This window comes from Anopheles funestus, chromosome 3RL, assembly GCF_943734845.2.
Source record: "Anopheles funestus chromosome 3RL, idAnoFuneDA-416_04, whole genome shotgun sequence".
NCBI lineage: Eukaryota > Metazoa > Arthropoda > Insecta > Diptera > Culicidae > Anopheles > Anopheles funestus.
The window spans coordinates 38,287,869-38,302,740 of record NC_064599.1 but is presented as its reverse complement, the minus strand read 5'-3'; the positions used below and the strand labels follow the sequence as shown (position 1 = coordinate 38,302,740).

The window sequence follows — 14,872 nt, the reverse complement described above, 5'->3', positions numbered from 1 at the left end:
TTTTAGTGAATATATAATAACAATCATCGTTTTAAACACATGCTTACACTATGTAATTAATCTATTTCCTTTGCCAACAATAAATTTCCTTCTTCTTGTTCTAGCTGGCAACACGGGCTGATTTGACAAGCGGTTTCGTGCTGGCGTTGCGTATAGTTCTTCTTCTTCTCACAGAACTAGCCGTGCGATTTGTCCACATGCCGTTTTAGTTAGGAGTTTTCAGTGAAATTTCCTGCGAAAAACGTACAGTTTCTACTATAATCCGCAGCCATGGCCAAGTTTGACCTCACCAGCAAAAACTGCCAGTATTTGGATCGTCATTTAACGTTTCCTTTGCTGGAATTTCTGCTACAAAAAAATGTAAGTCGTACAGTAGTGCAAAGTAAAAGGTGGCGAATGGGAAGAAGAAGACAGGGGCGGTGAACAGGGCAGAACAGGGCGATCGCTAAAAAGAGATCTACAGACGGATTCCCTCCGTGTACGCCAGGAGAAATGGTTCCCAAGTTTCCTGTTTACCTATGTACATGACCGTCGATTCGTCATCAAAGTTGTATAACCTCACTTTTACATCTTTCCGGTACATACTCGACAGGTCTTCGATCAGACGTCCCTGTTGAAGTTCATCCTGGAGACGTTAAATAAAACGAACATGCTCGACTATACGAACGACATTCGTGAGCGGTTGACCCAGGAGAAAAATCAGCCGGATGAAATGAACCAGCGGCGTGCAAATGTGCTGGTAACGTTGAAGGAACTTCAGACAGAAGTGGGTCCGCTGATGAAGTGTATGGAGGAGCTGAAAAATCCGGATTCATCGAAAGATCACAAATCGGTTATACTTGCGTTGCAGCAGACACTGGATGTAGGTTGCCCGCCAGGTTTCTGTTTTCAAACAGACACTTTTCAAATATGCACGTTTTCTTCATTGTCTTTTTTTTAGTACGATATTATCCTAAGCGCGCAAAAGTTGGCCAAGTTTCTGTACGAGTGTGGTAACTATAACGATTCGTTGTCGTACCTGTACGTGTGTATGCTGGCAATGGAACCGAACGACAAAAACTATCTCGGCGTACTGTGGGGCAAGCTGGCCGTCGAAATTCTGACGCTCAACTGGCCTACGGCTTTGGAGGATTTGACGCGGCTGCGTGACTTTATCGATAACTACAATTTTACCCCGATTCAAGTGCTCCAGCAACGGGCCTGGCTCATTCACTGGAGTGTGTTGGTGTTTTTCAATCATGCGAAAGGTCGTGATCTGATCATCGACATGTTCCTGTACAAGCCGCAATATCTGAACGCGATTCAGACGATGTGTCCACATATTCTGCGCTACCTTGCGACGGCAGTCATCATCAATCGCGGTCGCCGCAATGCGTTGAAGGATCTGATCAAGGTGATCCAGCAGGAGTCGTACACGTACCGTGATCCCATCACCGAGTTTCTGGAACATTTGTACGTGAACTTTGACTTCGAAGCTGCCCGTAAGAAGCTGAACGAATGTCAAACAGTCATTTCGAACGATTTCTTCATCATCGGGTGTCTGGCCGAATTTATCGAGAATGCGCGTCTGATGATCTTCGAAACGTTCTGTCGCATCCATCAGTGCATTACGATTGGTATGTTGGCAGACAAGCTGAATATGAAGCCGGACGAGGCCGAATGTTGGATTGTGAATTTGATCCGTAATGCGCGTCTGGATGCTAAAATTGATTCGAAGCTGGGACACGTGGTAATGGGCACGCAGCCCCTATCGCCATACCAGCAGTTGGTGGAAAAAATTGACTCCCTCTCTGTACGCTCCGAAGCGTTGACCCTGTTGGTCGAGCGAAAGCACAAAGCTAAGACTCAAGAAGCTGGCGAAGGCCACTGGAAGTATTACTAACAACGTGGGCAACGCTAAGTTTACATCGTTTCTACTGTTTCGCATTAGCGCAGGGACATAGAAAAATAATTCTTGGTATCGTGAGGGCGAAGGATAAACGTTCGAGCAGAAGCATAGAACATCTACAACCAATTACAACTTGTATCGGTAAACAAAAAAAAACAGAACAGCGTAAAACATGAAACATTCATTCAAGGCATCAATGAAGATGAACAATAATAATAAACAAATAAGCTGGAATAAAAGGCGCACGCAAAAAAGTACTCGATAAATTTCATTTTGAAAGAAATTTTCTTTGATTTATAATGCTCCCGTACGGAACACAACTTCCTTTGAATAAACTCATCTTCACAATGTCAACAAATATTATCGAGTTGTCAAATTATGGCGGCATTTCGTTCTGCATCAGCCGAGAGCATTTCGGTTCGAAAGTGGAGTGTTGTTTGTTGGTTGATTTTACTTTGATGAAACGTTGTACACAATGCGACGAAGCAGTGCGCCATCGATGAAACGATCCTGCGAATCAGCAAACTCTGCATTACACACAGCAAAGAAACCGGCCAGCACCAATCGAGATCAAGATCGATCTCCAGCAACAACGACAACAACAGTGGACCGTGAAAATCATTTGAATACGATTCTGAAACCGAAAAACTGCAATGAAAGTGATACAAAAACCATCTTCAAAGTAGTTTGGGGTAAAATTAGCACACGCAAACACAAAACATGGGAAGGTGACGGTACGCTTGAAGTATCCGGCAGGAGCGCTGTGCTGAAGGATGAAACCGGACGAATAATAACCACCGCCAGTGGGTTAAAGATCGACGAGGTAACGGAAGGAATCCAGCTCGTCGTTGGTTCGAAGGAGGTAGAAGTGTTGGAGAAATGGAGCCAAAACCAAACCACATGTCCGTCGACAGTTTCAGGCAGTTCGAAGATTTGTACGACGGTGCCTTTAATAACCAGTTTTAAACCACCGGAGCAACGAGTGCAAAATGAGCAAACAGATACGGAAGAATTTAAAAAACTTCCGCGCGATACTGTGCCATTGACAAGTAGTGCATCCAATTTTCCCCGGGAAACATCAGCTAAAGTAAAGGCCAATTATAAATCAATTCATTCTGCACCAAGTGAGAAAGTAGAAGAACATGCTGTGGAACCGTTGATTATGAAGAAACCGTCATACGAACACCAGTTCAAGCACAATGTAGACCATGAGCCCGTATCTGAAGTGCACGTTCCATACGTGCTTACACGCCATCTGCGTCCACATCAGCGGGAAGGTGTCAGCTTTCTTTACGAGTGTGTGACCGGATTCAGGATGCTAGAACCGCCTGGATACGGTGCAATTCTGGCCGATGAAATGGGTCTCGGCAAAACGCTTCAGTGTATCGCTCTAATGTACACGCTAATGAAAACCGGTCCGTATAGCAAACCGTTGGCCAAGCGTATTCTGATCGTCACACCGAGCAGTTTGGTGGAAAACTGGGATCGTGAAATTACCAAATGGTTACGAAACGAACGAATCTTTACATTCATCGTTGGACCGACCAACAAACTCAAACGATACGCACAATCGCCGCACATTCCGATACTGATCATATCGTACGAAATGCTGTCGAAGCAAATCGGTGAGCTGGAATCGGTCCGATTCGATTTGATGTTTTGCGACGAGGGTCATCGACTTAAAAACAGTAACGTAAAAGCATTTGGCGTGTTGAATCAATTAGACTGCAAGCGGCGCGTGCTGCTGACCGGCACACCGATACAAAACGATCTGCAAGAGTTCTTCTCACTGATAAACTTTGTCAATCCGGGAATAGTTGGAGCTTATCAGGATTTTAAAGCACGCTATGAAACACCCATCATTATCTCGCAACGGCCCGGTGTGCTACCACAGTCGATGGAGCTCGGTATTGAGCGACTAAATGAATTGAACGCCATAACCGGTCGATTTATGTTGCGAAGGACTCAGGAAGTTATCAATCAATATTTACCCGATAAACACGAAGTAGTAATCTTGTGCCATCCGTCCGAACTGCAGACCGGTTTGATCCACACCGCGCTAACATTTTACGAGAGCGAAAAGAGTTCCTCCAATGCGATTTCACCGCTGCAGTTGATAACGATATTGAAGAAAATCTGCAATCATCCTTCGCTCGTGTCGGTGCAAGGCAAAGGTGATCCGGAATCGTTGGTGCATCTACTGTCGGAACAGTTACCTCCCTGGCAACGGATGGGCCCATCCGACTCAGCGAAACTAGGCATTGTAGAGGCTCTACTAGAATCGATGCTAGCCATGCAGGAAAAAATTGTGATCGTATCGTACTACGGCAAGACGTTGGACATGATTGCTGGTTTGTGTGAGCACTACAATTATAAGTACTGCCGGCTAGATGGTTCCACGGCAGGTCCCGATAGGTGCAAGATCGTGACCGCTTTCAACAGTGGTGCTTCCGACTGTTTCATACTGCTGCTCAGCGCTAAAGCAGGCGGTGCCGGATTGAATCTGATCGGAGCGTCTCGGCTGGTATTGTACGATAACGATTGGAATCCCGCAAACGATCTGCAAGCAATGTCACGCGTGTGGCGAGATGGACAGCGGAAACCGGTATTCATCTACCGGCTGCTGACCGCCTACACCATCGAGGAACGCATATTTCAACGACAAATTTCCAAAACTTCACTTAGCGGAACAGTGGTGGATCAGAGACAAAATTTAAGTAATCTCAAACTGTCGGACGAAGAGCTGAAAGATCTTTTCTCCATCATTGACCCCAACGCAGTAGACGATTGTTTAACACACAGTTTACTCGAGTGTTCTTGTGCCGGCATCGGCAACGCTCCTGATAGGGATCAAGAGCCATCCGAAGCGTGTGATTCTTTCGAAGATTTATCAAACGAAAGAAGCAAAACGGAAAGTCGCTTTCAGTTGAGACCTTCTGCTGGAAAGCACAGCAAAGGGGGTAGAAAAAAATTTGCCCTTAAAATGCAGGAACTGATGCGCTGGGAACATCATCGATCGCCAGTGTCCGAAAGTGTGTTGGAGCAACTAGGTTTATCACGATGCGTCGACGACATAGTGTTTTTGTTTCGAAACATTGTATCGGCGGCTAAATAAATGCATCACAATCTGGGACAATTGTTTTGTTTAACATATTTTTACCATTCCGCACCATGTATCCATTTATTCGTCGTTTTCCAAATGAATGTTACTGCCGAAACGCCCGTACAGATAGCCCTTCAGGTCGCCCATCTTTTGCTGCAGATCCCGGTTTGTCTGCTGAATGTTGTTGATTTCTTTCTTTTTTCGCTCCTTCGCTTCGGCCAACAGTTCGAGCGTTTTGGCCTGATCATGCGAAAGGAACACGTCGCCCATAAGGAACGGAATCTGAACGTCATCGTCCAGCAGTTCAATTTCATCGCCGGCTTCTTCGAGATTTTTCAATTCGTTCTGTTTGATGCGCAGCTCCTCCTTCAAATCCTCCACCTTCGCATTGTAGTTGGCGAATTTATTTATCTTCATCTGGTCTTCGAACGTGATGTGAACATCCGAGTCCTAAAATGGTCACAAAACTGGATGCTCAGTGCACATGCTTTTGGAACGTGAGGAAACCGGCTTCCTTACCGGCTGAAAAGTGCCCTTCGATTTCGTTTCTACTTTGGTACTCATGTTGAAATGTTTTTTACTTAAGTCACTTCTTTACTAGCGCAACTTGAGAAAAATATGCACTCAGATGGAAAGTATCGTGAAGAAATTTGACCGTGTGTTTGCTTCTTGTTGTGGTATGTTTTTTTTTAATGCTTGCTATGACATTTGCTTTTGACAATTATATTTTCTTCTTAAAAAAAAAAATAAAAAAAATACACAATTGGAAAAGATATACAAAACATAGAGAATTGTATTTTTTTTCTTAAATTTGCAAATTAAGAAAAAATCGCATATTATTAAATTACATATACGCATTTTCATGAAATTTTTTTCTGTGCTTTCAAAAGTGCGCTTATGTTCTATAACAATCTTGATATTTTGACGTGTCGTACTTTCCCGCTTTTCCACCGGGGACGAAGAAGTTTGACTATTTGGCTAGACAAGCTGCCGATCTACCGGCATGTATTATTCCTACTCTTTCGCATATCCATTTATTGTTTGTGGCCCCGTACGTGAAGCATTTTAACAGCATGTCCAGCAAGTAAGTACAATTTTAAGCCGGTGGCCATTAGCAAAAGTAGCGTATAGCAATTGTACATGATTGGTGGTTCTGCTTCTCCTGTTTTTTTTCTAAACAGTCCCAGTTCTCCGGCACAGTGCAGTCCGATCGTGAATCGGACGCTAGAACTGAACTTGAGCAGGAAGCGTTCGAAAGAATGCTTACTATGGGGCACGGTGCACATACTGCTGCTTTCTGTAGTTCTGTTCGACATCTCCAACAAGTGTCCCTACTCGTTTTCAAACCTGTACTATGTGGAGTACCTCGCGGCAGCCATGCTGACCTGCAGTATGGTGTATTACTATTCTTGCTACTTTTACTACCTGTTTAGTACGGAACCGATTTGTGGTACAGAGCAGCAACGTCGTATACTAAAGTTCGATGCAAACGATAGCTCTTTCATCACTACGCCACCGCAAGCGAAACAGTCGGCGAGTGCTGACAATACGCCGATAAACGTCTCAGCATCGCTTTTGCGATCGTTTCACGAAAACAGCTTTTCCATTGCTTCTCCACGTTGGATGTTTAATCGAGGCAGTCCACAGATAGAGCCGGTACGATCACCAATGGTATACGATCGGAATGTATCCTTTGAAGCCCAGCCACCGAATGCAAGTACCGGCCCGATGAAATTTTCTCCTGCTCTACGGAGGCTTGGTCCACCTGGTGATACGATCATGGATGATTTGTTCGCGGAAACCTACGTACAGTAAGCAGCAGGCTTTAGCAGTTGATTCGGTTGCACGGCGCTCTTCTGATCAAGATTCGTAATCTTTCTTACAGAGAAACCACAATGGATAAGAGCAACCGATCGCAAAAGGAACAAATGATGAACAATTCCGATGATTCCACGAATTCTTCTTTTGGTCGGTATCGCTACAACGATCTGTCCTACCTGTTGAAAACATCGATGTACCAACTGTCATCTTCTGCAACACCGAGCAAACAGCTAACAAAGGAGCTCGAGACTGGTCCATATAATGCGTTCATCGATGGCAGTCCAGAGGGATTAAAGAAGGTGTCCGCTGCTCAACTGTCCACCTACGTCGGGAATCTGCGCATGTGGATATCGCTCACGATATTGCAGCGGATTGAGGAGGAAATCCACATTGTCGATCAAGCCTTTAAAAGCCGTGGCTTTGCAGACATCCAGATCGGTAGCATCGGTTTAGAGCGATTGAAAAAAACGGCCGAAAATCAACAGCTAGTTTCGTTGTACATCCCACGTTTACCGTTGCTTATTCCATTTTTGGAAATGTCCACAAACCAAGAGTATATGGTACAACGTATTAAGGATCTTGCCAAGGGCAGTTGTTTAGCTGATTATCGATGGAATTCGGGCTCGGCGTATAAGGGTATTAGCTGGGACGAACATTTACCAACCGATTCAGCAGTAAGTCTACCATTCCTCCAACAAAACGCGTGATTTATCGATTTACCAAAATGACACCATTTTCTTCTGCAGATTATCTTTCACCTGTTCTGTACCTATTTGGATAGCCAGTTGCGTCCCCTACCACAGCCAGGTGGTCGCCCATTCTACAATCGATACGTAGTTGTAGGTGATAAGAAGACGACGAAGGAAACACTTGCAGAAGTAAATGCGAAGAATAAGGCTAAGTGTGCTATTCTCTGCTCCAATCCACTGAAGCCCAAGTTTAACTTCGTTTCGGATGATAAAATACACAGCTGTTCCTACGTAAGTCGTTATCAACATCCGTGATCGGGCTAGTTCCGTAAATGAAAAAAGGGTATACTATATTTTTCTTTTCTTTTGTAGGATCGAAACAACTTGTTCTACGTCATCATTCAATTTTTAATGTATATGAAAACCCACCACGAATGCTCATTGGAGGGTATTAATCTCGGCAAAAGTGGCATCAATATACTCTGCTGCATCGATGATTGATCAATCATGAAGTAAATGATTGTAATAGAATGCTGTTGCACTGTTATTGAAAATCATGGCAATTAAGAAACGAGCTCTCAGCGGCGCTGTTTTGACGAGTTAAAGGACTGCGTCGGTAAGTCCTGAAAACAAAGACATTGTTAGGAAAGCAAAATTCTTCCTTGCGAACTATGAACCGTTATCAAGTTGTATATTAATCGGTCATTGTGAATATAGATTCAAAGATTCTTGTGTATTACAAATGATACAGTATATTACTGATAAAAATGGTCAATCTGACTTGGAACGACTTTCACAGAACCACTCGAGTTTTAAATTAGATTTTGTTGGTTTAGAAATTTTCTCAATCTGCCTGCTGCCCGATTCGATACAAATGCACGTATAATATTTTTAGCTTACACTAATGAATATACGTTTAAGGACTAGACATAACATTATGTAGCTGATGAAAGTAAGAATATCACACAAACATCAAACAACTGTACTTTGCAAAAATGTAACTAAAACAACTTTCAATAACAAACCGTGTAACGAAAAATTGCTTAGGATGGTAAGATTGTGATTCTCTCTCTCTTTTTGATCATGTAATACATGTTTACACAACAGGGACGAAGGTTTTTTTTTTGTTTTTACCGATTTACCCTGCACACTGCAGACATTGTGAAATGGTACCGAGCCTGGTTCTGAGTTTTGATCGTTTAATACATGTACTTAAACGCTAACGCACAATGCACAATTACGCTACATTTACGTTATGTATGAAGCACAGCTAGAGAAGTTCAGTTTCAGCTAGAGTAGTTTCTTGCGCACATCGCCATCATCTCCTACCTCTCAATGTGTCTTGTCGTATGTGTTTTTGTGCCCATAACCGGACACGTATCCGGACTGGTCGACCAGATCTTTCCGGCCCGCAATACCCTTGCCCTTGCCGGTTTCATCGAACCGTTGCTTGTGCGATCCGGTATATTTGGAAGTGTCCGTAAGGCGAGCCACCGTGTCTGCTGCTTTACCGGGCTGCAAAGAATAAAGTTAGGATCATTATCTTTCTTAACTTTTAATCGCCGTCTGGCATAGTACATACCGTGGCGTTATGAACTCCAGGGGCACCACAGTTCGCCATTTTGTTCTTAATTTCCTCCAGCTCGACTTTCTTCGTTTTTGCAAGATCCTCCAGAAATTTGTTATAATCATCCAAGGTTAATTTCATCGATTTTAGTTTCTTGAAATGTATGCCCGTATCGGTGGTTGTTATCTTCTTATCAATAACCTAAAAGTGTCAGTGTTGATATTGTAGTTGAAGCGCTTGTTTTTTTTTTTTTTATTACCGCAAAGGTTCACTCACCTTCGCTTGTTTCATCCACTTATCACTCTGCGAAAGTGTTAGATGTTTTCCATCCGATTTGGTATCACCAAACTTTGAAAATGCCTTAAACTGTTCTTTAAAGGCCGCTGAAGATACTGGCTTTGCCGCTGCTCCATTCGTTTCATTTTCGCCAGTCTTTACCGGCTCTGCTGCCTTCGGTGTTTCGTTTGCATCCAAAGCCATTTCGGCCACTTCAACGGTCATCTTGTCCACAACGTCTGTTCCGTTTGGTTGTGATTCGTCCGCCATGTTGTGGGAGCTTGAAAGAGACGTGCAAAAGGGTGAAACCATTACTTTAGGGTGTATTCTTCCTATTAGCAAAGAGAGGATAATCTAATGTTCCTAACGAGAGAAATTCCTTTACAACACACCGGTGAACTGCGACATGCGTGTACATCTTATCGCACTTTGTTTGTTTATGTTTGCCAAAATACACCGGCGAAGTTGAAGATGAATGGTTGTGCTGTTACCGGTCAAGCAGCTCGCCAAGTACTGTTCACAAACCGTCGTATCGCAGTACGACAAGTAGTCGCCTGGAAAGGTTAATTAGCACCCACGGTGATACGATTGCAAATAACTAACATTTTCCTGTGCCATATGCTTATATCACTGAGTGTTTTTTTCTTTTTAAATAATTTTTGTATTGCTAAAACTATTTGAAGAGTTTCGCTACTGTTTGATGTTTCGGTTCCATTCAACATTTGAACAATAATTTAAGCTATAAAAAATTAGCCCATAATTAGATAGATAAAAAATATGTAGTTGTGTAAAGACAGTTTTGCGTCCTTCAAGAATACTAATAATGGAAATGAACTACAACTACTGAACCACCATTCAAATAATCGTTCCCTGATCAGAGAAAAACTAACTGCCTAGAAGAGAACTAATCTTCCTGCCAAAGTTTTATAAGCTTTTGTGAACCTGATAACAAAGAAATGACTAAAAATTGCTTAATTTGTAAAGCACACAATTGCTACCATATTCCATCATACGGACGACCTCATAAAGAGCTGCAATAACATTCTATCCGGACGAGTACTTCGTTTTAAGTTACAGAAGAGCACATGGAATGACGCCAAACCACATAGACCACATATCATGTGACGCGTACGAGTACTATAATTAGGATACATGTTTCACTAGGCGCCGTGACCCCTGGAAGTTGTTGGTCCAAAATTATATTCATGAGCCAACAAGCAACAAGTGTAAACAATTGCATCGGCCCTGATGATCATGTTGAATGATCGATGTGAGTGTACGTCGCACAGCGTGACGGAAATTGGGTGTAACACACTGCAATCGACTAACCAGGTGATGTTGGCTAATTAGCACCACCCTTTAAGTACACGCTGTGTAAGTGATGTTTACACATGTAACCAACCAACGAACGGGCCCAGCGGAAGCCTTCGTGGAACAACAAGTCTTTCCTGTCTTAGTTTGTCCGATTTAAACGGCTAATCGATTTTATTATGTAGATTATGTTGATGCTCAACAGTTTAGCGGACACGCAATCTTTTTAGTAGATAGCCAGAGGGTATACATAATTAAACGCACGTTTTACTTCAACTTCAACTGTTGCAACATCAAACAATTTCTTTTATTTGCTAATCATGGAACGTTCTCATGGTGTTTTAAATAATTTAAGTAGGTAATTTTGAAAGCAGAGATTCAAAACTTATATTTTGTGCTATGTGAAAAAGACAATTTAAATGCAAACAACGACATAATGTAAACATTATCACGACTATACAAACGACCGACTGTGGGAGTGGAAGAAGCACCCCAAGATGCAGAAGGTGCAAATATGTGCACAACGGCGCTGCGAAGGGGAGCCATTTGTCCATTGTTGTGATGGATGATGCGTTCCATGAAGCTAGTTCGGTGCTCTACTCATTCAACGGCCATATACTTCATTACATCATCACTATCACCCTTCTACCCTGTGTCTCTTTGGGGTTTGTGGCCATATGCTTTGCACCGGGTAGTACTGATGTGATATGCGTCTCCAAAAACTTCCCCAAAACCCTCACCCTGGCCTCCGGTACTCAAGTAGCACGCCGTTTTACGTGGTCACCAAAACAAACAATATAAATTTAGATATTACTTCACAGCGCTTTACCCAGCCAGCTGACCAGAGGGTCGGTCAGCACATGGGGTGGTGATGGTGATGCTAAATTATGCGAGATCAACTACACGGTGTGGTGGTTGGTTGTTGGTCATAGCTCGAACATCCTTGGGGGTGGTTAGCGAGAGAAATTTGATGCGATAAATGTAAAGATTGACAGTTTCAGCCGGATATTACAAGAGTTTTTACTCGACACTGGCACCGGTCAGTGAATCATATACTAGTAGAATTAACACATGCTAGCGTATTAAAGCTACAAAACGTTTTTTTTGTGGTAATATTTTAAAGGTTTCATTTTTTGTTGTTGCTAAATGTTCAGTATTTGGATGCCACTTTGGTACAGTGGCCCACAGGTTGGTGTACTCAATGTCAGCAAAAATGATGTCACGCTTTTGGAAGAAAACTGATATCAGAAATAGGAATTCTACAAAGGTGGCGATACGTGTCATCCGCAAGACACGGGCCAGAGTAATAAAAGTTGAAATTTCAAAAAAAAAAAGAAAGATAAACGATGCCGATTTGGCGACGGATGTTCTACTAGCCAGGCAGGTTCAACAAGGGGTTAATAAAGGAACGATAAGTTCGCATCCGATGATGATTGGAAGATAACAATTGTTTTGTAGGTCAAGTGACAGAAACAGACTCGGTGGAAGGTTATCATCGTTGAGACTGGGCAATATCATATGTTTCGATTAGGTTTCTATTTTATGAGATCATCAAATGATATTTTTAAAACAAAGATTTATTCAGCTAATTGTTTGCATTTCAAATCATATCTGGAAATATATTACAACCAGTTTAAAGTTTCCAGGATTAACAATAATTTACATTTATTCTCAACAAGTGCAAGTAATTAATCAAATACGGAAACACGAAAGTTAGTTCTGCTTCAATCAATGTTCAAAAAGGTATGTATAATTATTGATTCATAGTTTAAATTATTTGCTTGCAATTGTTGAAAGTTTGTAAGATATTAAATGTTGTAAATATGTATCATATCATTTTCAACAGCATAAAATAAGCAAAAATTCAAATTTAATCACTAACAACAGATTTGGACATTTAAATTTTAGATTTTTAAAGAGTTTATGAGAAATCACAAGCTGAAAGTTGTTGAAAATGATATTAAAAACAAATATCAACATATTTAAAACATTTATTTACTTACTACATACATGTAGTATTTACCTAGTATGTAGTATAAGTTTTGTTTATAATTCTTAATAACTTAATTAAAATACCGTAGATATTCTTTATTCGATTTTAGAGACTTTTTAACTGAAGCTACAACTTACACACTTCTCCACCTTTGGACAAAATATGGAAAAGCGCGTGTCCTAAAAGCGTATGAAAACTAAAAATACAAGTATGACTCATCCCGGAAAATGGCAACAAAAATCCTACTGCATAAAGAACAAATTCTCAAGAAAAAGGATCACCAAGTATTGCCGCTAATGGGTGTGTATGTGTGGTACCAACCAATACTACTGAGACCAGGTTTTTGCTTTTCCATGTGGTATTTTTGGCTCTCTCTCTTTCAAACTGACCTTTGGCGCACATTGCGGAAAAGCAAACATTCTTCCACCGTTGTTGGCGCGCACTTTCCCTTTTTATGCGCATATCCTATGCTGGGGCTAAACGTAAACAAAGGCTCGTCATCAGGACGTTGGGTGAAGGATATGATATATGCAAGGCCAGGGGACGAATGGGTATACCTTGGGGGGTGGGATTACCACCAAGCAGTTATGGATATGTTGGTCAGCTCTTGTGTTTTGCTGGAATGGGTGATTATGTAGCTCCCCCACCGGTTGGTGGTCATAAAAAAGGAATGAAATCTAGCAAAAAACGTAGAAGGATACAGAAGGTGCCGCTCGGCAAAGGTTTGCGTTCGTATTTCCTATTATCCTTCTGATGTCCGATTAAAATTCATTTAAATGAATACTACTCGTGCGCTACACTGCACTAGAACACACGCATGGTTCGCATTTGAATTGCGATTTGAATTTTGCTTGCGTGTGTGGACACTACGTAGCATTACTCTTTAACATAACCGTAGTTCTCATAAACGGAACACTGAGTTAAGGCAGAATGGACAACATTCCGCTGTTGTCGAAGGGGATTTTGGGATGGGAACCAATGCTTTAGCAATTCTTTTGGGGACGAAAATCACGCCCGACCCGTACCCGCGCGCACAGCGGAAGTACGATAGTGCGCATGAACAATTATTGATCTGCGACGGGCAGGACCGTGTCGCGAAGGGATTCGCACCAATCTCACGTCATCATCAAGAGCAGAATCCCGCTCTCAAATGGATGCGAGATGAATCTGCCAGCGATTTGTAGTGCCGTGGGAGTTTTCACTTTTTTGGAACATTTCCAAACCATTTTCACTTGCAGATTGGTTTCAAAACATTGCTGTTTAAGGCCACCCCACTTATGACGTCGGTTATTTCTTGCTTTTCTTCCAACGCTTATCCTGTTGCACGTACAATGAATCTTTCCCGTTTTACAAAGCATCACAGTACACGGGGTGTCGGACTTGAGGTTTCATTTACCTTTGGATCTACGACGCACAAACGAAAATGTATAGATTTTCGACAAATTCGAAAACGTATCACCTTAAATGTTTCGTATATTTTGAAACAATTTTGTACACCACAAATATTTAGCACGAAGTGCGTTTTTCTGTTGTCGATTATCCGTGCAATACGAGAAGACAACCGACGCACTAACCGCAACAACGCGCGCGCGAGACTAAAGTTCGAACGTGTACTATACGCGAGACGACGCGCGGCTATACTAGCTCTCGGGTTGCTGAAGATAACGTGCACAGCTTGCCGTAAACGTAAACGGGTGTGTAATGAATGTATTCCAAGTGCAGCAAACTTTCCACTGTATGCACAATATTTTAAACCAATTTTAGGCATTTACTTTCATTTACAAGCACTAATAAACAATAAAATAAATTTAATCATTCTGATTACTAAACAAAAAAACATACACCATACCACCATACATATTATTTGCACAATTTTCACTTCCCACAAAAATGTACACCACTACACATAATGTTGTTAAATTTTTTTGGGGTATTATCTTCTGTTGTTGATATGTAAATGATGTTATCATGGTAAATGGGAAAATGTAGAAGATTTAGGAGAAGGTTTATGTTCCCATGATCAATTGTTTGCTTGGTTGGTTGGAGTTCGACACCTTTGCTTTACCTCTGTATGATAGAAAACTGATGTGTGCTGGGTTGATACTGCAATGGGGCTATTAATGCACCGCTCTAATCGTTATTATAGAAAAAAAGCTATATATTTTAAAAGAAAAAAAAAATCAAATGCTCTGCTGTTTAAAACAACATGGGATACTACATAAAA

At 41.8% G+C, this 14,872-nt stretch overlaps 5 protein-coding genes across 6 annotated transcripts; 3 read left to right on the top strand and 2 right to left on the bottom strand.

The window, feature by feature from the left end:
* Nucleotides 1–143: 143 nt before the first annotated feature.
* Nucleotides 144–2,108, top strand: LOC125767661 (eukaryotic translation initiation factor 3 subunit E). The gene is made up of 3 exons (XM_049434467.1): nt 144–360; nt 593–862; nt 941–2,108. Exons 1-3 carry the CDS (start codon nt 271–273, stop codon nt 1,880–1,882), a joined length of 1,302 nt encoding a protein of 433 aa, XP_049290424.1. The 5' UTR covers nt 144–270; the 3' UTR covers nt 1,883–2,108.
* Nucleotides 2,109–2,223: 115 nt separating this feature from the next.
* Nucleotides 2,224–5,017, top strand: LOC125767616 (DNA repair and recombination protein RAD54B-like). Its single transcript, XM_049434392.1, has one exon. The coding sequence runs from the start codon at nt 2,364–2,366 to the stop codon at nt 5,001–5,003; it is 2,640 nt and encodes an 879-aa protein (XP_049290349.1). The 5' UTR covers nt 2,224–2,363; the 3' UTR covers nt 5,004–5,017.
* A 7-nt stretch (nt 5,018–5,024) lies between these two features.
* Nucleotides 5,025–5,688, bottom strand: LOC125767706 (probable prefoldin subunit 4). Its single transcript, XM_049434539.1, has 2 exons — nt 5,511–5,688; nt 5,025–5,441 (listed from the first exon to the last, which is right to left on the bottom strand). Exons 1-2 carry the CDS (start codon nt 5,553–5,555, stop codon nt 5,070–5,072), a joined length of 417 nt encoding a protein of 138 aa, XP_049290496.1. The 5' UTR covers nt 5,556–5,688; the 3' UTR covers nt 5,025–5,069.
* A 225-nt stretch (nt 5,689–5,913) lies between these two features.
* Nucleotides 5,914–8,229, top strand: LOC125767643 (transmembrane protein 209). Its single transcript, XM_049434441.1, has 5 exons — nt 5,914–6,075; nt 6,173–6,802; nt 6,877–7,486; nt 7,559–7,792; nt 7,874–8,229. The coding sequence occupies exons 1-5, from the start codon at nt 6,065–6,067 to the stop codon at nt 8,000–8,002; spliced, it is 1,614 nt and encodes a 537-aa protein (XP_049290398.1). The 5' UTR covers nt 5,914–6,064; the 3' UTR covers nt 8,003–8,229.
* Nucleotides 8,216–14,176, bottom strand: LOC125767694 (tubulin polymerization-promoting protein homolog). Of its 2 annotated transcripts, none has more exons than XM_049434522.1 (4): nt 14,045–14,176; nt 9,345–9,624; nt 9,084–9,269; nt 8,216–9,016 (listed from the first exon to the last, which is right to left on the bottom strand). In XM_049434522.1, the coding sequence occupies exons 2-4, from the start codon at nt 9,612–9,614 to the stop codon at nt 8,834–8,836; spliced, it is 639 nt and encodes a 212-aa protein (XP_049290479.1). In that variant the 5' UTR covers nt 9,615–9,624; nt 14,045–14,176; the 3' UTR covers nt 8,216–8,833. The 2 variants fall into 2 exon arrangements, with proteins under 2 accessions (XP_049290479.1, XP_049290478.1); XM_049434521.1 differs by lacking the exon at nt 14,045–14,176 and adding an exon at nt 9,737–9,777.
* Nucleotides 14,177–14,872: the final 696 nt, after the last annotated feature.